This window comes from Mesoplodon densirostris, chromosome 1 (assembly GCF_025265405.1).
Source record: "Mesoplodon densirostris isolate mMesDen1 chromosome 1, mMesDen1 primary haplotype, whole genome shotgun sequence".
Taxonomy (NCBI): Eukaryota; Metazoa; Chordata; class Mammalia; order Artiodactyla; family Ziphiidae; genus Mesoplodon; species Mesoplodon densirostris.
Window position 1 is genome coordinate 170,254,329 of NC_082661.1, and position 24,400 is coordinate 170,278,728.

A 24,400-nucleotide genomic window follows, 5' to 3' on the forward strand; every position below is an offset into this window, starting at 1 on the left:
ACGAAGAGTAGCCCCTGCTCGCCACAACTAGAGAAAACCCGTGTGCAGCAACAAAACCAAACACGGCCAAAAAAAATAAAATAAATAAATTTAAAAGAATTCTTATCTGGGTTATCCTATCAATAGCTGCAGTCCCAGAGATCACAGCTACTGGGGGCTGAGTCACTGTATTGACCCTCTTCAAGTACTAAAGAGCGCTGCCTCAACGTCTGCAGGAGCCCAGCACTTCAGGGGCCCCTGCACATACCACATAGCCACCACCACATGAAGTCAGACCCAGTCCTGGTCTTAGTCCTGAACTAGCTGCCCCTACTTACTGTACACTCAGTGTCGACACGCCTGCCTTCCCAGCTTTACCTCCAACCTCAGTCTTCATCTTTGCTTTCCTGGATAAAAACTGACTCCCCTCCTCCTGGCTGCTTTGGTTCCTTGGGTAAATACAATAGCTTCCCCTTATCTGTGGTTTTGCTTTCCACCCTTTCAGTTTCCCACAGTCAACTGCCCTCTGAAAACATTACATGGCAAATTCCAGAAAAAAACAATTTATAAGTTTTAAATCACACACCGTTCTGAGTAGCATGATAAAATCTCGTGCTGTCCCACTCTGTCCTGCCTGGGATCCCCAGCCATCAACATCGTCTGCTGCTGACATCCAACCGCTGACATCCAACCACTGACATTGTCATGGCGCAGTAGTCCAGGATCACCTGAAGCAGACAATCCTCCCTCTGACTTAGTGTCAGAAGGTCAGTAGTAGTCTAACGCTACATCACAATGCCTACGTCATTCACCTCGCTTCATCTCAGCACATAATCATCTCACATCATAAGAAGAAGGATAAGTATGATAGATGTTTTGAAAGAGACCACAGTCACATAACTTTTATCACAGTATAGTGTTATAATTGTTCTATTTTATTATTAATTATTGTTAATCTCTTATTATGTCTAATTTATAAATTAAAATAATAGGTATGGGCTTCCTTGGTGGCGCAGTGGTTGAGAGTCCGCCTGCCGATGCAGGGGACACAGGTTCGTGCCCCGGTCCGGGAGGATCCCACATGCCACAGAGTGCCTGGGCCCGTGAGCCATGGACGCTGAGCCTGCACGTCCGGAGCCTGTGCTCCTCAACGGGAGAGGCCACAACAGTGAGAGGCCCACATATGCAAAAAAATAAAAAATAAAAAAAATAATAATAATAGGTATGTATGTATAGGAAAAAACACAGTACGCATAGTGTTCAATACCTTCCATGGTTTCAGGCATCCACAGGGAGTCTTGGAATATATACATATGAGGGGACCACTGTAGTCCTCTTCTCTGGACTCCCATCCCCGCCTTCCTACTCCTGGGCCAGTTTGGTGCCTTGAGCAGACTCCCTAGGGCAGAGCTTCCTTCAGGCTCTTGCTGACCTCATACTTACTCACATGACAAAATTTCAAAGATAACAAACCAATGAACTAAGTTACATTTCATCTTCTCTGTCCTTTTTCCTCCTCAGTCACCAAATTAGGCTAGAAAACCATCAATAGGAAAGCAGCTACCAGTTTTAAATGCCAAGTCATTCCTCTAGGAAAGTCAGCAAAATCACTAACGTGAATGACAGGATGAACCTTTCTGGGCATTTGGAAACCTCTTAGATCATTAGAACTAGAGGAACTCCTCCCCCGACCCTACCCCATACACATGCAGAATACTGATTTTTCATGTTCAGTGTCTTTGGCACCACTGATTTAATAAATTCAGCCGTTATTATGGTAAATATTTTTATTGTTAGTTTTGTCAGAAATATTTGTATATGTGGGCAATTTCTGATGCCTAATTTTATTAGAGCCTAATTTTATTGATCATTTCTTCTAGAAAATCAAATCTCCAAGATTAGAATGGAAGACAATGAAAAAATAGATTTCACTTTATAGTTTACCTTTATCAAGCCATCCAAAGCACATCAGTTCTTTTATACGAGCATTACTTTAACATAATATAATAAATCATAACAAACCAATGAACTAAGTTACATTTCATCTTCTCTGTCCTTTTTCCTCCTCGGTCACCAAATTAGGCTAGAAAACCATCAATAGGAAAGCAGCTACCAATTTTAAATGCCAAGTCATTCCTCTAGGAAAGACAGCAAAATCACTAACATGAATGAATCACTAACATGAATCATTCATTGAAAACACAAGCCAGAACCTTATACCGTTAATCTTCAAGTCAATCACCAACTTTTCTTAGATTTTTAAAGACAGGAAAATGAAAATCATTTCAAATAACAGCACTCAAACACCATATATGTTTGTAATGAGGTGTAGCAGTCAACTTTAAGCCTCAGATTTTCCAGGTTTTAGCTGAAATAAGCCTCATTAATTAGATTTTTATCAGTCTTGTTTGGGGGTTATTTTGCCTTATTAGGCCTAAACAGAGTACAATATTAAAATATGTTAATTGTCTATACGGAGAATATGGCATAAATGGGTTTCTAACTCCTGAGGGGCAGCAGTGGAAACACAACACATCCCATGAACACAGGTGAGAGCCCTAGTTATCCCTGAGCTGGGCAGTTTCACACCATCATTTTTTCTCTGAGGCTGAAGTCTGTGGTTTGATCTTCCTAGCAGCTTCCAGAACAGAAGTTAGGTTTACTTTGTCTCCAAATTCTTTTTCTCGGTGCTCCAGAAGAATGCCCTGAAAGGAAACAAGAGGGTACATCAGTCCTCACTCTGAGTCATTCATTCATGAGACAGACACTGAGCGCCAGCTGTCCATCAAGGCCCTTGCCTGGGCAGCAAGGAACAGAGATCCGAATCGGTCCCGGCTCTGCCCTTGAAGAGTTCAGTCGTTTGGGGAAGGTAGGTCAGGGGAGGCTCCCTCGCAATATTTGGACTGTACGAGCAGCACTTTGGGAGCAGGAGTCAGGAGTGATTAATATAACAGGGCGATCCAAGAAGGCTTCACAGGTGATAAAGCATGTCTACAGGTAGAGATGCACGTAAAAGAACATTCCAGGCAGAAAGAACAGAATGAGCTTGCACAGAAAAGCCTGGAGTTGTGGAAGTAGAGCTCAGAGGTCAGACCTTGACAGGCACTAAGTGAACACCTGAAAAGGGAGACGCTATCGTTAGTTTTCCTACGAAACTGGAGGCCACTCACTTCTGATACCATGAAGCAAAATGCACTAAGACATACTACACCCCAAAATACCCCAGAAGTTGTAAAAAAGATAAAATGTGTTTGAGATCAGCATCAAGGAATCCTTGTTAAAGGGTTCTTTGATAGGTGACAAATTAAACTCAAATTGAATTTAAAAAATAAACACCTATAAACATGTTCTTTGTACCATTATTTATAAAGACTTTTAAAAAAAAAAGTGCCACCACACTGTGGTGACTACAAGGAAGCAGATCAGGAAAGTATATTTACTCGCTCATTAGCGCAGTTTGCAGACGTTAAAAACACTGATATGATGACATGGGGAAATGTTCATGACACGCTGTTAAATGAAAAAAGAACATCTAGTTTAGTAAGGTACCGTTTTCTAAAAAAAAAAACAAAAGGCCTGTCAGCTCAGCTCTGTCCTAAGAGGTTGTCCCTGGTAGCTGAGCTTATAGAATGGCTCTCCCCACCTTCTGCGTTTTCAAATTTCCTGTGTTGAAAACACACTGCTTCTTTAAAGTTAAGTATGCTTTAAAGATTATTATTACAAAGTAAATCCCTACTGAGTGGCACCTGGCACAGTGGGACTGCAAAAACTCTGCTCTCAAGAGCAGAGTTACACGGAGGTAAGCCCTGAGGCCAGGCCAGCCTGGTCAGCCTTCCACCAGGAAGGAGGAAGGCAGGAGCTCTGGGGAGCACCAACAAAGTCAAACAACACCCCAGGAGCGAGCCAGCCAGGCTTGGGCAGCCTGTGAGCACCAGGTGAGTCACTGCCAGGCAAGAGGAGGCTGGCAGGTGAGCCAAGCCCTTCCCTGGGGGCTGTGGAAAGGCAGAGCTAGGAAGGGGAAGGAATCCCAGGGGCCCGGAGTGGAAAGAGGCTGAGGGATCCTGAGGAAGTGGCCTGCCCAAGTGCAAGGGTACCTGGAAGGGGTCTTTGGGAACCACCTCCAAAGAGGGGCTATGGGCAAGGGAAGGGCAGGGTCTCTGGAGCAGGACAGATCAGAGTTCTCGAGTTTCATTTCCTTTGCACCACATACTAGCCGCATATCTTTGGCTGAGTTATTTCATAGGCCCATTTCCTTACATGTAGATGGGAATAAGAATACCGACCATCCCAGATTGGTTGCAGAGAAGACACGAGATCATGTATATGAGCACCTGGCACAAGGCAGGCACTCACTGGCAGCCGTTATCACTAAGACATTTTGATACATTACCAGAACGTTAGCAAACAGGTTTATATCAGACACCAATTCATGCTAGATTCTCACACAGACAAACAACTGCAGATACCAAGGTTTAAAAGGAAGAGATTCGAAATATGGCTTAAAATTGAAGGCTTTCTAGTCCCACTAGCTTTCCTCCCCAACCGGGGAAAGTATGCAGTTATCAATGTTAGTGGTGAGTTCCACCATGCGGACCAACCCTGTCTTCTTTTTTTTTGGCTGCACCATGCGGCTTTTGGGATCTTAGTTCCCTGACCAGGGATCGAACCCGTTCCCCCTGCAGTGGAAGCATCGAGTCCTAACCACTGGACCGCCAGGGAATTCCAACCCTGTCTTTTTACAGACAAGCTCAAGTGTTAATGTCATGTCCAAAGTTGGTGAGACGGGCCTAGAAATCAGACCACTGGGTCTTCCTGCCAGGCCCTTGAGCCTGCACTCACTGTACCCTGTCCTTTCTCTGTGCCCACCCGGCCTCTGCTGGCACTGCCCTGAGCCTGACGTGGAGCATCCACCCATCCACCTCCTGAGCCCACAGAGACCTCATCTCTCCACACCTTCCCTTAAGCCCCCGTGCTGACTCTGGATCCCCGCAGCCAGGGCCTGAAATAGAGTGTGCAGAGAAGCCTGCCGCCCCTCCAGAGACAGCCAGGCCACCAGGACCCCCGCAGGGAAAGAACCACCCCCTGCAGCTCCCTGCTGCTCCCCCAACGAGGTCTCTTTCCATTCCTTCTCTTCTCTCTTCACTTTTCTCTACTGACCATCCTCGATGACAGGGAGCACTGCAAGGGAGTAAATTCTTCACAGAATAAAGACCCTGCTTTTGTTCTAGTGTAGAAAACAGAACTTGACATCAGGAGACCCGGGTCCAGGCTCCTGAAGTGCCACTGAGGAGCCGTCCTCACTCGCCCCCTCACAAGTTATTTACCTGCAAGACTCAGACTCTGTCGTGATGTTACTGTGACGAGGGAGGGGGTCATGTGTGAGGTGCCGAGAGAGCAGGCGTGCAATAAACGATCATTTCCCTCCCTTCCCCTTCCTTGTGCTCCCTGGCTTTCTGGAAGGAAGGCTGGGAGACTCCGAGTAGGGAAAGCCACCCTCCCACCCGACACATCGGGGTCTCATGCTCACAGACCCACGAGTAAACACACTAGCAATTTACCTGCTTTCCTGGTCCCACCACAAAAACTCCCCCAAGGATGAAGCCCTCGCCTTCCAGGTTTCCAGAAAAGCCTCCACTCCGGGCCCGGAAGAAGTTGTACCAGACACCCAGACGGACAAATCCCATGAACATCATCTTCCGCCTTTCCGGACCATAGAACTTCTTCTGTAGGTGTGAGGAAGACAGACCCCATATGAGTAGCCCATATGCCTGCCTTCCCCAGGGAGGAAAGTTCCCAGCAGGGCATCTGTTTTCAGACAAAGACCCAAAGGCTGCTGGTTCCTGTCCTCCACCACCCGACACACACAGCTGCCACCCAGGAGCGCTCTCAACTGCCCAAGCTAAACAGAACCCTGCGGCCTGCCACCCTGACTCTAATCTATTGCTATGGACGTACAGGGTTCTTGGGCCTGACAGAGTGATAACAGTCCTACATTCTGCAGAGGTTAGTAGAGGGGAAAGAACTATGGCTGCAATGAATTAAGGGACAGGGGCTTGTGCTGAGCAACCCCCTGCAGTGCGGGGGAAACCGGTGGAGCTTTCAGCTATTTTCAAGGCTCCCATTCCCGGGTCACAAGTCAGGAAGGGCTCAAGTAATAACTGAAGAACAGCTCTTAAGTTTTTTTCACTCATGTTCTGCTCAGAGGGTTGGGGGCAGCTGAAAGGGAGGCTGACTCCAACTCCTGTCCAGATGTGCTTTGGGCCACCGAACTCTCCACGCACGAGTGCAATCCCCAGCGGTCTGTGTCCGACAGGCTCACAGCACGTGTACCTTTTCATCCAAGAAGATTTCTCCTTTGAAATAAGGCTGGAAGTCCTTCACTTCAGTCTTGACCTGCTCCTTTACTACTGCGTAGAGGGGGATGCCCAGCTCGTCCAACTTGGGCTTCAGGGAGGACAGGTCTGCAGCCTCCTGCAGAAGACAGGAAAGGTCAGGGGCATGAACTCTCGGGGCTCTGCAGCCAACCAACACCCTCTTTCGTACAGGCCCAGAGCATGGCTGGCACCGAATGCAGAAGAACAAAGGCAACAAAATGCCAAGAACAATTAAGGCCTGTGTAGACCAGCAAAAGACTGTCCCAGCTGGGCACGAGGCCTCAGGATAGAGTGTCAGGTCCCCTCCTCAGCCCAGGCTCCTGTCCTGTCCATGGAGGGAAGAAGAGGCTAGGCTCCTGTTACGGGTGTCCTAACCATGGCCTGGGGAGCATCCGATGACTAAGAGCTTGCACCCAAACTCAGTCCTCCACTCCTAGCCACAGTGCTTCTCTCCTAATCTCCCAGCCCCTCCACTGCACTAGAACAAACTAGCACAAGGGCCTAGCAGTCGATCTCCATGTAGGCCATGTGAATAGCTGCTGCCACACCCCTGCTCAGCTGGCCCCCTCTCATTGCAATAACCTTCCTTCTTTCTCCAGCTCGAATCCTACCCTCTAGAAAAGGATCCCTGTTCTAAAAAGTTCTCGCTGGCTAGCGCAGCCTGGAGTAAAGGCCTGATTCTCTGTGTATATCTAATCTTTCCTGCTTGGCGACTTTTTCTGTACTGAGTCCACTGGGTTCCACTAAGTTGAGCTTTGTCCCTTAAGTTCCCCAATGTGTCTCAGAGTCAGAAACTGCCTTCCATTTCTTGTATCCCTCAGTGCCTAGCACATGGCTGGATATGCAGAACGTACTAGGTAGCAGGAGGAAAGATTCCAGGTGAAGGTGGACAATGGGGAGACTGCAGCTGAGCTGGTAAGTATGGACGTCCCTGATTCTCAGGAACTGTGGGCTAGATGAAAAGATGAAACTCACACATCAGGGTAGAGCTTCGATGTTAAGAACAAACTCCTTTTTCACATTTGGTGTCAGAATGAAAGGAACAGCAGGAAATCCTATCAGAAGCAGCCTACTTGCCTCCAATACATTGCTATATGGTGGCAACTGCATTTAATTTTTCATTTATTTTCTAGAACAACAACAACAAAAGGATAGCTAATGAAGCAGAATTCATTACAATGCATTTGTCAAGAGGTTCAGTGAGTGGCAAACTGCCCAAGAGCAGAGAGGACTATAGGTCTGATGTGGTCAGAGACCACCTGTGTGTGAGAGTAAAGGTTTTACTCACTTTCCCTGGGCTTTACTCAGAAAAAGTGTGAAGTGGAAACTGAGTCACATGCCTCCCCCCCTCAAAATAACTTTGCCTGCCATCCAACCATCCTTTTAGAAACATAAGTTTTCCATAAAATGCTCTACCAGGGTACAGACCAGAGCCCAGATAAACAGGTTGTAATTAGAGCAGTTGCTCCTGGAACCTTGGGGTTTAGCTGGCCTTGAGAAATCAAGTCATAACAGGCTTCCATGTTGGTATCTGGAGGCATCAGAGATTGGACTCCAAAGCCCTGAGTTTAAATGTCACCTCCTGTGGTAGGCAGAATAATACCTTCTAAGGATGGATGTCCACATCCTAATCCCAGGAACCCGTGAATATGTTTTGTTACATGGGAAGGAGGAATTAAGGCAGCAGATGAAATTTAGATTGCTAATCAGGTGATCTTAAAGGAGATTATCCTGTTTTATCTGGGTGGTCCCAGTGTGGAATCACTAAGGTCCTTAAACGTGGGAGAGGAAAGCAGAAGAGTCAGTGTCATAGTGACACAATGTAAGAAAGACTTGGCCAGCTATTGCTGGCTTTAAGAATGGAGGAAGGGGGCATGAGCTAAGGAATGCAGATGGCCTCTAGAAGCTGGAAAAGACACAGAAACTATTTATCCCCTGGAGCCTCCAGAAGCATTACAGCCCTGCTGATACCTTTATTTTAGCTCAGTGAGACCCATTTCAGAATTCTGACCATTAGAACTGTAAGAAAATGAATCTGTCTTATTTAAAGCCACTGAGTATGTGATCATGTGTTACAGCAGCAATAGGAAATTAATACACCCCCTACAGCAGTATGACATTGTCACTACCTCTGTACCTCAATTTCCTCCTCTGTAAAATGAGAATAACAACAAGTTGTATTTTCCAGGGATGCAGTGGGGAACCAACGAGGTACCGGCGGAAAGTGCCCTGAATGTATAGTACGATAGTGCACCATGTAATGTAGGCAGATTCTCAGCCAGCCCAACCACACAAGCAGGGGAGAGCTCTGCAAGGCTGAAAGGAAATGCCTCAGGATGAGAGAGAACAACCAGGGGAAGGAGGATGGCAACTCGGACAGGACCAAGGCCATGACCTGAAAAGCAAAGTTTTCTCAAGAGCTGGAGTACTGTCGTTCCCAGTTCTCCCCCAAGCCAAGCCGTGAACCTCAGAACCTGGGTCTTCTATCACTGACTGTATGACCATGGATAGGTCAACAAACCACTCTTATCCTCAGTTTACCTATGTGTAAAGTGACAAGGCTGGACCCTGCCTTCCCTTGACAAGCTTCCTCACTTACTGAACAGACGCGATGGCCTCCCTTTGAGGGGCCAACCTGGAGACCTCCCAGTCAGTGAGCCCCAAATTGCACCAAACTCATGCCCACTGCACCCACACTATCGGCATGACCCAAATCCCCTGGGCTTCAGACCCAACGCCGAGAGCACGGAGAGGCAGCAGAGTCACCACGTGCGGCTCTCAGCCGTCCAGCAGGGACACCGGGGGCTCCCCAGGAAGAGGCACACAGGCAGGTCCATTCTAAAGGTGCGGCGCTGTGCTTCCCCGGGTGCTGTAGCTGCACCACCGGTGAGGCTGCCCATGCCTGTACCAGTAACGATCCAGGCCCCTCAGTTCAGTAAGCAAACCCCTGTGCTGAGAACCAGGAACATGCAATTGGACCTGGTCCAGGACACAGATACTACAAGAGTGAAAGGCCTTGGAATGCCAAAGGAAAGTCAAATATGTTGCTAATCCTAGGATATGGTGAGCTGTTAAATGAACAGAAACAGAGAATTAGGCAAAAAAACAAAACAAACCTAGAGTAAATAACATAATGGGCCACTGTTGGTCCTGGCTGGAAATGCCCCGGTCCCCACTTGCTAGGATCCCTTCCTCCGAACAGATCCTCAAATGCACTCACCTCTCGACAGAGGAAACAGCCTGGCCTCCGCACAGCCATAATCACAGCTCCATTATTCTCCCAGAGCGTCTTTGCTTTAAAAGTCATTGGTTCTGAGGAGAAGAAAAGGGAATTCAGTATCACTTCCTCTCAGCCGGGCCCCAACCTCTAAGCTCCTCATAAACAGCACCAGGCCAAACAGAGGACGTGCAAAAGTATTTCACATGTGGGAAAAAGCAAACAGGAAACACGGATAGGGAATATTCATCTTTCCAAGGAAAATGAATCCAGTGTAAGGGTCCTACTATATCACCAGAAGGCCCCTCCCCCATAAAAATCTAGTTGCAAACTTGAACATCCCAAACTGGAACATTTCTGGAAAAATAGCATATTCCTTTGCTGGTCTCAATGGACCTTGTAACAATCCTTTAGGGCAGATACATGGCCAAAACCTGAACGAAATCTTGCACTTTGGCCAAGAAAACCCCAACTCTTAAAAAAGTATTCGAAGAAATTAGGTCAAAAGAAATTAAAAACAAAAAAAAAATTTAACCTAAATATGTTAACTGCAACGTTATCCATAGGAGAGGGCAGAAGATGTCCAACAAGGAAATTCTTTGGGTAGCAGAGTAGTGTAGCTCAAGCCCGGCTCCAGTCACACTGAGTCCGCACCCAGGTGTGACCCGGGGCAGGCTATATCTCCTCCCTGAACCTCCATTTCCCCGTTTGTAAATGCAGATGCCTAGCAGCTCCACTTTAGGCCACAGGGAGTATTAAAAGATGGATATAAAAGTGCTCTCCAGGTAATACAGAGTTAGTGAGGGCTCAATAAGTACTATCCCTTATTATTTTAGCATTTCTCAGAGGAATCCATGTCCCTGTGGGATGTTATATAGGAAAAAAAGAAGGTGGGAGGGGGTTGAAATCAAATGACACTGGGAAACTCTGGGTCGAACACAGCTAAATAGGACTCCCTGTGCAGGGCTTCTTAGTCCCTTACTGAGGTGACCTACATCATAAATCTGCAGTCACATTTCCTGCCTTCCCTTGACAAGCTTCCTCACTTACTGAACAGACGCGATGGCCTCCCTTTGAGGGGCCAACCTGGAGACCTCCCAGTCAGTGAGCCCCAAATTGCACCAAACTCATGCCCACTGCACCCACACTATCGGCATGACCCAAATCCCCTGGGCTTCAGATCCAACGCCGAGAGCACGGAGAGGCAGCAGAGTCACCACGTGCGGCTCTCAGCCATCCAGCAGGGACACCAGGGGGCTCCCCAGGAAAAGGCACACAGGCAGGTCCATTCTAAAGGTGCGGCGCTGTGCTTCCCCGGGTGCTGTAGCTGCACCACAGGCGAGGCTGCCCATGCCTGTACCAGTAACGATCCAGGCCCCTCATTTCAGTAAGCAAACCCCTGTGCTGAGAACCAGGAACATGCAATTGGACATAGGGTTTCTCAAATTTATTGGACTCAGGAGCTCCTGTTTGTGAAGATCCAGGAGCCTGGAATTCCTCATAACACACTCTGGAAGGGTTGGTTGAGTAAACAGTGGTACAATATTACTAAATATTACGAACGATTATCATTATATTTAGAGAGACAACATGACAAAATGAAAAATGCTTTTGGTAAGAAAAAACTAATACTCAGCCATAAAAAGAAACGAAACTGAGTTATTTGTAGTGAGGTAGATGGACCCACAGTCTGTCATACAGAGTGAAGCAAGTCAGAAAGAGAAAAACAAATACCGCGTGCTAACACATATATATGGAATCTAAAAAAAAAAAAAGGTTCTGAAAAACCTAGCAGCAGGACAGGAATAAAGATGCAGACGTAGAGAATGGTTAAGGACACGGGGAGGGGTAAGGGTAAGCTGGGACAAAGTGAGAGAGTGGCATGGACATATATACACTACCAAACGTAAAACAGATAGCTAGTGGGAAGCAGCCACATAGCACAGGGAGATCAGCTCGGTGCTTTGTGACCACCTGGAGGGGTGGGATAGGGAGGGTGGGAGGGAGGGGATATGGGGATATATGTGTACATATAGCTGATTCACTTTGTTATAACAGCAGAAACTAACACACCATTGTAAAGCAGCTATACTCCAATAAAGGTGTTTAAAAAAAAAAGAAATAGATTTCATCTCTTAAAAAAAAGAAAAGAAAAGGCTAAAATGTAAAAGATCGATGTACAAGTACACCAAGATCATAACTACATATTATTATGTGTACAGCTGGAAAAATATGTGTGAAAATAAAAAAGATTATTGTGTTAGGGTAATGGAATTATCAGTAATTCTTAAAGTGTTACTAAATTTTTCCTAATGTTATATTGCCTTTTCAATTAAAAAAAAAAAAAAGAACTACTTCAGAGAGAAAACAACTAAGCAAGCCTGCATCCCAGCATCTTGGAAAAGTACTGACACCAGCGGGGTCACTGCTTACCCTTCTCCAGTGTTTTCAGGTCTATATCCTCCAGATACTCCAGCGTGGCTTTCTGGGGCTTGGGCAGAAATACGTCTGTGTTGGCCAGGAGCAGTGCCAAGGCAGCAGCCCCTATAGCCCCCGCACCAATGGACCACATTCCCATGGTGAAGAAACTTGGATCCTGGAGGAAAGACATTTCTGGGGATTGAGAGAAAGGAAGAAGACGTTACTGCTCCCACAGGACAGCCGGAATCTGATCTCCCGGACAAGGCTCTGGCTGGGCAGCCAATCAGGGGGCCAGAGGCAAAGGAAGGAGAAGCAGCAGTGTCAGAGATGGGACTGGACAAGGGCTGCTAACCGAGCCCCTGCCCACCTGCCGCTACAGGAGCCTGGGAATACGACAGACACGTGGAGGGTCCTGCCCCAGGGAGCTCACTAGTGGGTCAGCAGCCACGACAGAGGCGACAGCCTCTCTTGCTGCTCCCTCTCCCTTGCACAAGGCTGTGGCCTCCCAGCTAGGTGGCGCTCCTCCAGGCTGTGTCACTGCCCTCCTCATCAATGTCTGCTCTCTTCCTTCACAGTCCAGGAGTGGCAGCTCCCACCTCCCTGGGGAGGCAGAAGCCTCTCTGTGTGATTAGATCACTTAGAGACCAATCACCCTGTTGTAACCCTACCCTTCCTCCTCGCTGTGAATCCCTCAGACACAGAGACCAGGTCCTATTCATCCAGCCCCCAGACAGTGCCCAGCACGGCCTCACTCGAAGTAGGCAGGCAATCTCAGTACATTTCTCCAACTGAGAATACCTTTATTTTCTACTCATTATAAAAATAAAACAGGCTCACGGTGAAAACAAAACACCAAAAAGGAAGCAATACATAAAATCACAGTTGACAAGAAAGCAAATATCCTCTCCACATCCACCACCTATTAAATTATACAGTTTAACAGAGATGGCCACTATTAGTCTGACATTTTTCCCCTGTGAACAGAATTATACAGACGTCTGTCCAGTGAACAGGTAGAGAGACTGAGAGAGAAGGCAACATGTAAGAAAGAGCACGGTGCTGGGGTGTCTGCTTCAGAGGACTGGGCAACAGACAGTCTGCATTGGGCAGGGGGCTCTGTAGTTGAAATGGAGGCCCAGGCAGGTCCTATAGCATCCGGCCTCCTCCCCAGCTCATGCTTGGGGGCCTCGCCAAGGCTTCCTCTAGTTGGGAAGCCTTGTGCTTCTGAGTGGGAGCTCCTGGAAGCAGCCCACCCCTGTAACCACAGCAAGTACCCCACCCAGCCTTCTTTTCTTGACAACCACTTACAATACCTATCTTTCCATCTGACCCTCTCGCCATCCTAGGATCTGACTTACACCGGAGGCTTCCTCCCCGAGTACCTGCACAACTCTATGTGCTCGGATCACTGGGTACCGACCTGAGGTGTGTGTCTATGTGTATGTGTGTGGCCCACCTGACCTCATCCCACCTAACCAAAGGCTTAATTCTCCCCTGCAGGACTTGACTCAGGAGAGGACCTCTCCAAAGGATTAAGCAAAGGCCCAGAAATCCACATGTCACTGCCAAGGGAGGGGGCTGTGAGGGATCCACTGCCATGAGGTAGGGTTGGGAGTAACTTGGTGGTGATAACTTTGGGAAGAAAAGGGTAGGCCAGACTAGTGTTTAGGCCAGCCCGGGAAGTTCAGACTTGAGTTCAGAAATAAAAGGGAACTTTCAGACAGGGGATGTGGAGTGTGTACTGGGAATGACCAAATGAAAATAGCCTTTAAGAAAGAGGAATTTGGCATCTGTACACTAGGGGAGAGGAAAAAGAAGGGGACTCTGTGTGTGTTGGGAGGCGGGGTGAGCTGGGAGAGAAGAGTTTCTTATAACCTCAAGATGTGCTCTCGTGCGCTGGCAGCATTGGCGTCGTGGAGAACTGCAGAATTTCCAGCCTTAACTCAAAACTAAAAAATCATAACCTGCATTTTCATCAGACACGGAAGGCAATTCACAGGCACATAAAAATTTCAGAAGCATTGTCTTGGAACAAAGAATTCAGGTTTTGTGGTTGGTTGGCCATAAGCCACAGAACAAAGTACAACCATGAGGGCAGGCTGGCCTTGGAGAGCTGGGCCTTCCTCAAGGGCCAGCTTCTGTTCCCTCAGCTCACTGTGTGAGGCACAACTCCACGCCTCTGCCCGGAGTGTCCTTCCTCATTCGCTCTATTCTGCGTGACTCAGACACCTCTTCCAGGGGTCTTCTTGGATGCTCTGCCTACCCCCGTCCCCCAAGAGGGGATTATTCACCCCCACCTGTGTCCAAATCACACCACGATCCTTCTGATTTGGACCTGTTTTCAAGTTTTCTCTCTTTTGACTCTTCCTCAGTTCATCTCTGAACTCCCCCGTGCCCAGCACAGGGCCTGTTTGTGGTCCACAGTGGGCTCTCCATAAATGTGTGCTGAAATGAATTCAGTAGGACTGAGTGATGAAAATGATGACTTATGGAGGACCGAAGCGCTTGGGCGAAGCAGGAAAGAACATTCCACAGGCCAGCTTCCAGTTCTTTTATGTGTCAAAGTTACACATTACTGCATTATAGTTCACAGAACAATTAGGAGGAAAACCACAGCTCTCACCTGCCTGCTGTAAACAGGAGATTCCCCAGAGCCTGGAACAATTTCTGTACCTTGACGCACTTCCACAACCTCCCTGGACTGCTGACATGTGTATATGATTAAGGCCCACATGACACGGTCTCTGATCACAGATTTGCTAACATTTCTGCACCAGTTCCCAAAGGCCAGCTTACACCTACCCTCCAAAAGGACTCACTTCAATTCCTGGGACACACCAGAGCGTTGCAGGAAGTCCAGGGACCCTTCCAGTCAGCTCCACACCCTTCTAACACACCACTGGCTGTTTTTGAAGGCAAACAGGCTCCGGCTCCCCACTGCCCATCAACAGTCATCGAGCCTGTTTGCTCGCAAGCACAAGGGAATCAGACTCAAACAGACTCAACATTTATTTCCAAACATTTATTCAGCACTGACCTGTTTAATAAATGGCAGTTTGGGATGACATAAAACTAAATGATAAACAGTCCTCAAGGAGATACAGGCCTAGTACACAGATAACAGAAATTCAAGTGGAAAGGTATGAACACGGGGCTAAGGCAGTGCAGGGGTGAGAATCAGTTACGTCTGGTCTGGGCAGCCGTAGAAGCACCCAGAAGGAAATGGCTTTGGAGCGGGCATAGGATTCAGAGAGCAGGATGGAGCAGCTAGGCCAGGCTTGGGCTCAATAAGCCTGGGAAACAGCGGACTGGCTGGGGTGAACGTCCCAAAGGCGCCTGACACCCTACCTCAAGTTCACAAGCGGGAACACAAGATGTGGGCTTCACAAGCCCCAGGAGCATTGTTTAGCACCCCACCCCCGCCTCCAGCTGTGATCTGGAAAGCATACGCACAGAGTCACGCCTTTGGGGAGCTTGGCCCGGGACCTCAGGCCCCACAGCACTAAGATGTGAGAGCATTATCAGCACCAGAGGTGAGAGGCTGGCCTCTCCATGAACATATACTCCCAGCGGGCCTCTAGCAGCTGCCTCTTCTGCCAGTGGGAAGCAGTGAAAACTGACTTCCAGAAACACCTAGAGAGTGTATAGATCCGGCCTCTCAGCCAAGCCCCCCTGAGCTGCAAGGCAATTCCCATCCCAACATGTCTTTGGAGCATGTGCCATGCAACTCGCTGGCTCTAGATCCTGCATCACAGCTATTCCCACCCACAAAAAAGGACTGGAAGTAGCAGGAAGCTTAATATCTACACGGAACAATGCATTTTCACATGGGCCTCTAAGGCTACTAACTGAGAGATAGGGAGGCCGGTAAACGAGCACTTACTTAGCGCCACCCGAAATGCGTGCCTTAATTTCACACAGTCGTATGATGCAGACAGTATCCTGTTATGCAGCTGACAACACTGAAGTTCAGAGAAGTTCAGTACCTTTTCCAGTGTCACAGAGCCAGCAGGACAGCCAGTGCTGCATCCTGGACCCAGATCACTAGGACCCCAAAGCCTGTAGTCTTTCTACTACACAGGCCTCCCCACACATTCACTGGTGGGTTTCTGGAGGTCAAGGGGCATGATCCCTTTTGTCTTAAAGAGAATTTTAAATGATCAACCTATTTTTTTTTCAATCATCACATACAGTCAAACCATGTTTACTCTAAAGGAAATGTACCGTGTGACAGATGTCCCTTCTCTTTCCTCCCCTCTCTATCCCCTTCTGTTAAGGAAAGGGTCAGTTTCTCTGAAAGATAATAGCAAGGCTGTTTACAGAAGAGCCAACCACCACCTGACACAGCCATAGTATTCGGTTCCCCACTGTGGCACGTATCTGATCTGGCGTCTCCCACAGAAGAACGTGAAGCGTGATAAGACCACAGACCAGCAACAGCTGGGGCGGCTCAGAGTGGCAGCGCTGGTCTGGGATAAGCGTCTCGGGGCAGGAGACCCGGCTGGGCTCCCTAGGCCCAGCTGGCTTGATCCCTCCCCTCAGCCTCATTTTCCTCAACTCCAAAATGAGGGCATTGGATGGGGTGAATGGCAAAGCTTCTAAAGCACCCAGTGACATCGTGGGATTCTATCAAAAACAGCTCACTTTGGAGCCTGCACATTCTCGGTTCCTCATCACAACTCTACCCCGCCCCACCCCCATTTCAATTTCCAGAGTGTTTCTTCCCCCCGCTGCCCAGAGCTTCACAAGGCACCTCCCCTCCCCCACACACGGTCCCTCATCCGCAACCTCGGGCACCAGGCACTCACCATCCGCAGTGCGCACACCCTGGCTTCTGCTGACCCACGGGGAGCAGGCAGCAGGGGAGGGCTGGAGGTGGGGCTCTGGAGTCCCGCCTATGGCCCTAAGCTCACTCCATTGGCAGGACCAGACCACCCAGAAACCCTGGGGCTCCTTCAGCTGCTGACGGTCAATCTCCAGAAAACATCAATATGGACAGCTGCCAAGACCCCCTAGCCCTTCAAAACGCTGAGCAAATGTTGAGTCATTTGCAGTCACGCAGATTATAACATTTATCAAGCGCCAACAGACTCCCTTTCTGCTTTCCTGGGCAGGCTAATGAAGCAAAGCCCTTAATGTGGCCCTTAATGCAGCCCAGGGGTCACACTAACTGAAATCAAAGGAAGATGTCCCTTTCTCCCTGGCCGCTTGTGTAACAAACAAGGCTGACTCCATAGTGGATCTATTCCTTTAGCTCTAACCCTTGTGCTCTGCAGCCTGTGCTTAGTCATGCTGGCTCTGCACCTTTGTAAAAGGATGTTTCCTAGAGCCTGAAATATACATGATAGCCCATTCTTGAGGCCTTGACCTTTAAAAAGTAGCAGAACTAAAAATAACAATTGTCTTGTTGGAGGTTTATAGGAACACTGTGACCAGACCTACATGGACAGCTGCAAGGACAAAGGATTCCTGCACCAAGAAGTATGCAACCACCAGCCACCCGCCTGCCCTTTCAGTATAAAAGCAGCCTGAATTCTAACTCGGGTAAGATGGTTCTTTGGGACATGAGTCCATCATCTTCTCGGTCTGCTGGCTTTCCAAATAAAGTCGCTATTCCTTGCCCCAGCACCTCCTCTCCCGATTTACTGGCATGTCGTGTAGCGAGCAGTATGAGTTTAGACTTGGTAACACTTGTGCAGCCTGCTCCCTTGCCCTGTCCTCCACCCCACACCACTGGGGCCCCTTACCTGCTGTCTATTCTCTACCTCCCTCTGCCTTCCCTTCTTTTCCTGCCACTTCAAGACGCCTCTCAACCCACACTCCCTGCCTCAGTGACCTCACCTACAGCCAGCACTTCACCCACCACCTTGGTAGTGACTTCCAGGTTCCAAGTGCTGCTCCGGACTCAAAAGTTTCCACTCCGGGGTTCTACAGGTTATCTCTGTTGCATCATAACCAAAGCTGAGTCAGTTTCTCTTCCGGAGTTCTTTTTCCCTAGCTCAGTGAATGACACAAGCATGGAGCCAACTGCTCAAGCCAGAAACCGCGAGTTGCATTTTACTCTTTGTTCTCCCTCATTGTCCACATGAAATCAGTCAGGAAGTTCTGACCATCCTATGACATGGGTTCGCTACCCATCCTCTTCTCAGCCTTACTGCTGCTGTCCATGGCAAAGCCCCTGTTACTCTGTACCTGGCCTATCTCAGTAACTACAGAACTGAGCTTGGCTGGCTCCAGCCAGGTCCCCTTCAGCTTATTCTCCGTGCTGTAGCCAGAGCGATTGTCACACTCCCCGGCCTGATCACGTCCTTCCCTTGCTTTCAGACCCTCACTAGCTACAAACCTCTCAGCACGCTGCCAGGGCCCTTGACAACTCAGCTTCAGGCCACCATTCCGGCCTTACCCCCTGGCCACTTCAGCACCCTCATCAGATCACCCAGTGTGTAAGGACTATAACAGGTTTTGTTAGGCCTCTGCACTGTGGCTCGTGTTGTTTCCGTTACCCAGAATGCCCTCCCCGCCCATGCCAACTAGGGAAAGACCCAAGCACATGTAACACTTTCTCTCCGGGGCCTTTCCTGAAAGCCCCGACAACAGACTGCTCCCTCACCTCTGGTTAGATAGCAGGCATGTATGTGCAAACACACACACACCTTTGCACAGTGCACAAGCAGATGGACTTAGTGAATTTAGTTATTTACATGTCTGTCTACACAGTATGGTGGAGCAATCTGAGGGCAGGGGCTGTTGTCTTATTCATTCCTGCAAATTCAGCATTTAACACAAATCTTGGCGACTAGTAGGCATTAAATCTCTGAATGAAATGATCTGAATTTTACTCTTTAAACTCCACAGTGAGGCAGAGCTGGAACTAATTTGCAGCTGGTTTGGCCTTAAAGAAACACTCAAGCCTGGGGCTTAGGTGACCTTAGGTGGGTCCTACCTCCACTGCTCATCGGCAGGGTGATCTGACACAAGCTATGAAGACACTCTGGGCCTGGGTCTCCTCATCTGTACAGAGGAGGGAACTAGAAAATCTCCAAGTTCATCTCAGTTCTGACATCCAAAGACTCTGAAGTACTGCGTGATTGCAACTCCAGGGTTCTGACGTCCAGAAAGCCACGGGGACACCTGCCACTACTGCCCTCCTGCTGGGTGTGTACAGTCTCACCCTCTGCTTCCCCAGGCCTCATTCTACCTGTTCAAAGAGCTGCCTCTGGGCAGGAACTGATAAAGTCTTACTAAAACAAAGTATCAGCACTGGGTGGGTTAATTCATGCCTGAAACAAGCAGAGACAACATCATATTCCAAACGTTAAGGGTACACCTGCCCAGCCAAGCCCGAGCCAGGGAATCCTCCCTCGTCAGAATGAGCTGGCTGGAGGCAGACACAGGGCAGAAGGAAGAAAGGGGTCCTGAGGGAGACAAAAGAAACTAGGAGTGTACATGGGCTTCCTTGTCTCAAGCCCTCAGTGAACGAGGCTGGAAAGGATGCTTCATCTTCTTTTCTTTGCTCTCCTCTGTTCCTTCAGAGCTCTAGTTCAGCCCCTCCTTCACCGAGCAAAAGAAAAAACTAAGGCCCAGAGATGGGACCAGCTAGTCCCAGGTCACTTGCAGGGAGGACTGGTTAGTGGCTGTTCCGGGACTCAGGTCTCCCAACTCCTAGTCCATAGCCATCTATCCTGCATTGGACACTCCTGCATAGGCTGAAACAGTGTGGGATCAGAGCCCAGGAAGAGGGCCTGCAGGTCTTCAAGTCTGCTCACTGGCCTGAAGAAGGCTGAAAGCAAAACTGCTCCCGGACAGAGCCTGGGAAATCGGGTGGCTAGAGAGAGAACTAATCTTTCCCAAGCCCAGTACTTTGTGAGCAGTTTATAATTCAAAGCCAAATGTTTTCTTAAGGGTCACGTTGCCCATTCTCAGCTGAGAAGCCACTCCATACCTCTCCTCCCCACAGTAACAAGGTCCTGTCAATTCTGGATAGACAGCCTTGAAAATGGCAATTTAGCAGCCTGGTGACACGGGCACCCAGGGCCCCACGAGCAGTAGGACATACACTCCCACCCACCCTTGTTGTCAAGCACCACGGAACTAGCCAGTTGCAAGGAGCTCTCACCTACTTGCCTCGGTCTCTGACTTCCTACTTTGCTCCTTGGGGTGACTGCTTAGCTCTTAAATGCCAGATTCAGAAAGTTCTGATCAGATGCTGAATGCAGAACAAGAGGACTGAGAAACATTGAGTCACTGCCAGTGTGAGGAATATGAGGGCTGGAAGAGGTCTCTTCCTCTGATCAGCTACCCTGAGGCTATAGAGCCCACGCAAAATACCTGGCTATTCTGCCCCTTGCTTGCACAGCCTCCTGTCTGGGCTCAGTTATATGAGTGTGGGTGGAAGGCAAGGGAGATACCACAAAAGAAACGGATTCAGGACAAAAATCCTGGGTTCTCACTCTTTGATTATAAGAGGTCACCACGTCCCTCTGAACCTCAGTGTCTTCTTCTTAAAAGGCGCTTTGGGGCTTCCCTGTTGGCACGGTGGTTGAGAGTCCGCCTGCCGATGCAGGGGACACGGGTTCGTGCCCCGGTCCGGGAGGATCCCACATGCCGCGGAGCGGCTGGGCCCGTGAGCCATGGCCGCTGAGCCTGCGCGTCCGGAGCCTGTGCTCCGCAACGGGAGAGGCCACAACAGTGAGAGGCCCGTGTACCGCAAAAAAAAAAAAAACCCAGGGCACTTTGAAGGGTTGTTGGGAAGACTATATAAGAGCAATGAGGAACAAACTGTAAGGCAGCATTATCTTTTTCTTCTTTGCAGAGCTCAGATTCACTCATTCTCCTATGAGGGCAGGAGATTTGAAGCAGAACAGACACAAAACACTGAACAACTTCTTCAGCTGTGTCACTGCAGGCCTGCTTCCTGGGCGGAAGTTCTGGATCTGGAGGGAACCCTGGCTTTTCTCAGGCCCCTGTGGTCTAACTGCCACTCCACAATGCATACTCCATGCTGCCCTTTTGCAGACTGCCAGCACCAGAGAAGGCAAACGGCCCTGCCCAGTTGTAATCTCCCTGTGTCAGAGGCCACTGAGCTCAGGGGTGGGCTGGTTCCCGCACAGTGTCTCCAGACAGTTCTTGCCACACATGCATCAGCAGAAGGAGCTTTGGAGTGTCTCTGCTCAACATTTCACAAAAAGGCAAGTACCCAGCTGGCAGGAGAGCTGCCTTATTTCTGGGATACTAATAGATCCTGGGGCTTTGAGCCTCAGAATTCCAGTCCTCACCAAACTTTCCAAGCACCATTTAAGTGACAGAAGCAGATAAAATAAGAAATGTCTTCATACCCCTCAGGAACAACGCATAAGATGTCAAATAAATGGCATGTCCTTATAAAGAACAGCAAAACAGGAATGGCCACACCAAGAATAGCTCAAACCTAATTCAAATTCCTACAAGCTGTAAGAACCTGGACAAGGCACTGTTTTTGTATCAGTAAAACAGGAATGATTCCCAAATTACAAAATGTAATCTTCCACAGAGTTGTAAGAATCAAAGGATTAAATGTATACGTGGTGCTTTGTAAGCTACCTTACAAAGAGTGACATAATGTGAGGTGTAATTCTTACTCATTTCTAGATTAGTCAATGATTGCCCCTAAAATGTTTGTACATGAGATGGAGGGTTTCTGATGACCGGATATGTTCCAAGGAGACAGGGTTTCTGTTCTCCAAGACTGGGCTGGAGCAGAAGCATCGGAGACTATACAGGCTGGCTCCCGGACAATGCTTTGCTAAAGAAATCCCAAGTAATTATTTTCTGTTTTTAACCATCTGACAAGTTCAAAGGAAAATACATTAAAAAAAAAACCTAAACTGAGGGCTAGAAAATTGGGTTGTGGAAAGAGCCTCGTGTGGTAAGGAAAAGAGGCCCAGAGTCAGCTGGGACTGGACCCCAAGCACGCTTCTGGCCCCCGGGGGGTGCTGCCTCCCCACGGCCCTGGCCAGGCTGGGCCTTAAACATCTTCTCCAACTGCTTCAGCTCCGATCCCTGCAACAACCTCGAGGAGAGACTGTCCGATCATCAGTGCCTTGACTTTTCACTCCCAGACTTAAGCACAGTGTTTTAAAACATACGGCTGAGCTCTTTTCAAAAGAAGTTGCCAGGGGTTGTAACCCTTGGGTAAGGGAGGCAAAACAGGTGCCTCTGAGATGATGAAAAAAGCGAGAAATCGCGGCGCCATAAAACACAGGACCCTAAGCAGGCACAGAGCCCAAGACGACCAGGCTCTTGGCCTCCACCCGCACATCGCCCATCGCCAGCTGGTCGGCCGGCCACCCACAGGCAACCCCGCCGGCCCATCCCGGGCTCGGCCCCGCAGAACAGACGCGCCAGGACAAAGCCCCTTTCTCAGTTCTTTGTCCTAACAATCCAGGCAAGCCGGTGCCATCAGCCTCTCTCAAAGCCTGGGGGCGGGGAAGAGGGGGGTTTCTCGGCCGGTCAGATCAGCGCAGGGTCCCAGCCCGGGGTTTTCTGACCGCAAACGCTGGGTTTTTCCGCGGAGCGCGGGGCTCAGGGGCGGGAGGGGCGTCGTCCTCCGAGGGAGGTGGGGGCCGCCTCGAGACCCGCAGGTGTGGCCGCGCCCTGCCGGCTCTGAAGCAGCTTCCCGCGGGCTCCGAAGCCGACCGTGGGGCTCACCTAACCAGCCCCGCATCCGGCCAACCCGCGCGCGCCGACCTGCCTCGTTCGCCCCTCCCTGCCTCAGTTTCCTCACCTGCCTTCGCGGACGTCACGTGCCCCGCAGAGCCCTGCGCGCCGCACTTACCGCTCGTGCTCGCCTGCCGCCCGCCTCCTCTCGCGCCCGATGCCCGGTGGCTGGCGGATGGAACACTCCCCGGCCCCAGGGGTCCCAGGGGTGGCCCCAGCGCCTGCGCAGGTTCGCGCCTGCGTCTCCCCGCGCGCCACTCCCACGTGACCCGCCCAGCCCCCCCTCCCCCCACCCCGTGGCTCAGTGCCAGCCCGGCTGTGGCGCTGTCGCCAGCTCGGAGCGCGCGTCCAACCCTATGCGGCTCTCAAGACCCGTTCGCATGCGGTCCCTGGTTCTCACAGCTCCAGCTGCTTTCAGTCCTTCACGAGTGGTGACCCTAGACTCCTGATTCATTGTCAGGGGCGCCTTCGGGAGCAAAAGGAGGCTCTCGACTGCCCTGCTGGGATCTGGAAGTCCTGTAGCCGAGGACAGTACCCTTTCAGCGAGTTTTTGAGCAGTTATTTTTTCAAGGTTTTTTGGCATAGGGAGGGGGAATCTTTAGGACCGACACACTTTAGAAACAAATTCAGAATTGCCAGCCTCTGACCCCCATCCCACATCCTCTTTCGCCCCAAAATGCTGGCCATTGGACAGAGCGTGGTGAGTGGAGGCCTGGAGCACTGGCTACTGGGATGTTGGGTGACTTCACAGATTCTGAGGTCAGGGTCTAGTTTAACCCACATGGTTCTTCCACTCATTCATTTATTCCTCATATGTTAAGTGTCCACATTGTTTTATAAAAGTAGGCAGTTGAGAGAACACCTTTTCGGAGACAGGAAGACCTGATTCACAATACAACACTTAAAGTAACACTGGGACAACTGATCAGTCACAGGGCAGTGTGCAATGAAATAGCAAAGCAGGGCTGCCACACCCACTGGTCAGATGTAGCTGTCTGCCTGCAGTTTGGCCCCTGAGTTCACCTGGCACCGCCTACTGGTGTACAAAGTCCAAAGGGTTCCCTGTCACCTTCCCGACCTCGCACCCGGACTCCAAGCTCCTTGTAAGTTTATGGGCCATTTAAGAGATCTCTCCTTCACCAGACTGTGATTTCCTTTGTTCCATCTCTGGGAACCCAGAGCCTGGCCCAAGGCCAGCACGGAAGTATACAGGGGAAGTGCTGTGAAAGAGAGGCTGTTTCTAAATTGGAGGTGAGAGGAATCAGTTTGAGTGATCATGCAGCCTTCTTGCGGGAGTAGGTATTTGATTTGAAGGCCTGAAACTATTTGGTATAATTTGGTACAATGTGGGTGTAGTCATAAGAAGACAATTTACCCCCAGAGGGCCTTTCTCACTCCTGCTTAATACCTTCTTACCCAGTGAAGGGGAGGGGGAAAAGGCTTATTCTATTCATCCTGAAATAGGATACTTGGTCAACAAGGAGAAAGGTTGCAGGGGAAAAGGGCCACTTAGAACAAAACAGGAAGCCATTTCCCTTGAGTATGGGTCCCCGGAGACTGACCATTAATGACAGAACCATTCAGGGATCACCGGTAGCAGAATCCTGGGGTGGAAGGCTCCCTGAGGCTTCAGCTGTGGTATAATTACCAAATACAAAAAGCCATGATTATATTTATACTTTTGTAGCATGCCAAAGCTCTGGACTTCAAAAGC

General features: G+C 49.4%; 1 protein-coding gene and 1 long non-coding RNA gene across 5 annotated transcripts in view; one reads left to right on the forward strand and one right to left on the reverse strand.

Annotated features, from left to right (window-relative positions):
* The window catches only part of LOC132497890 (uncharacterized), a 41,543-nt gene extending 29,999 nt beyond the window's left edge, over positions 1-11,544 (forward strand). Inside the window, exons 4-5 of the long non-coding RNA XR_009533639.1 lie at positions 7,175-7,268; positions 8,542-11,544. This is a non-coding gene — a long non-coding RNA (uncharacterized LOC132497890). The remainder of the gene's footprint in view (positions 1-7,174; positions 7,269-8,541) is intronic.
* On the reverse strand, positions 1,906-22,937 carry PRXL2A (peroxiredoxin like 2A). Of its 4 annotated transcripts, none has more exons than XM_060111425.1 (6): positions 22,805-22,937; positions 12,004-12,166; positions 9,574-9,665; positions 6,310-6,450; positions 5,538-5,702; positions 1,906-2,684 (listed from the first exon to the last, which is right to left on the reverse strand). In XM_060111425.1, exons 2-6 carry the CDS (start codon positions 12,146-12,148, stop codon positions 2,571-2,573), a joined length of 657 nt encoding a protein of 218 aa, XP_059967408.1. In that variant the 5' UTR covers positions 12,149-12,166; positions 22,805-22,937; the 3' UTR covers positions 1,906-2,570. The 4 variants fall into 4 exon arrangements, with proteins under 4 accessions (XP_059967408.1, XP_059967391.1, XP_059967402.1 ...); XM_060111408.1 differs by having other exon boundaries at positions 12,004-12,183; positions 22,805-22,888; XM_060111419.1 differs by having other exon boundaries at positions 22,754-22,843.
* Positions 22,938-24,400: the final 1,463 nt, after the last annotated feature.

Coding starts and splice junctions, on each gene's coding strand:
- PRXL2A (XM_060111408.1), bottom strand. CDS start 12,181: ATGTCTTTCCTCCAGGATCCAAGTTTCTTCACCATGGGAATGTGGTCC. Junction 9,666..12,003: donor CCTGAAAACACTGGAGAAGG/GTAAGCAGTGAC, acceptor TCTTCTCCTCAG/AACCAATGACTTTTAAAGCA. Junction 2,685..5,537: donor TGGTGGGACCAGGAAAGCAG/GTAAATTGCTAG, acceptor GTTTCCTTTCAG/GGCATTCTTCTGGAGCACCG.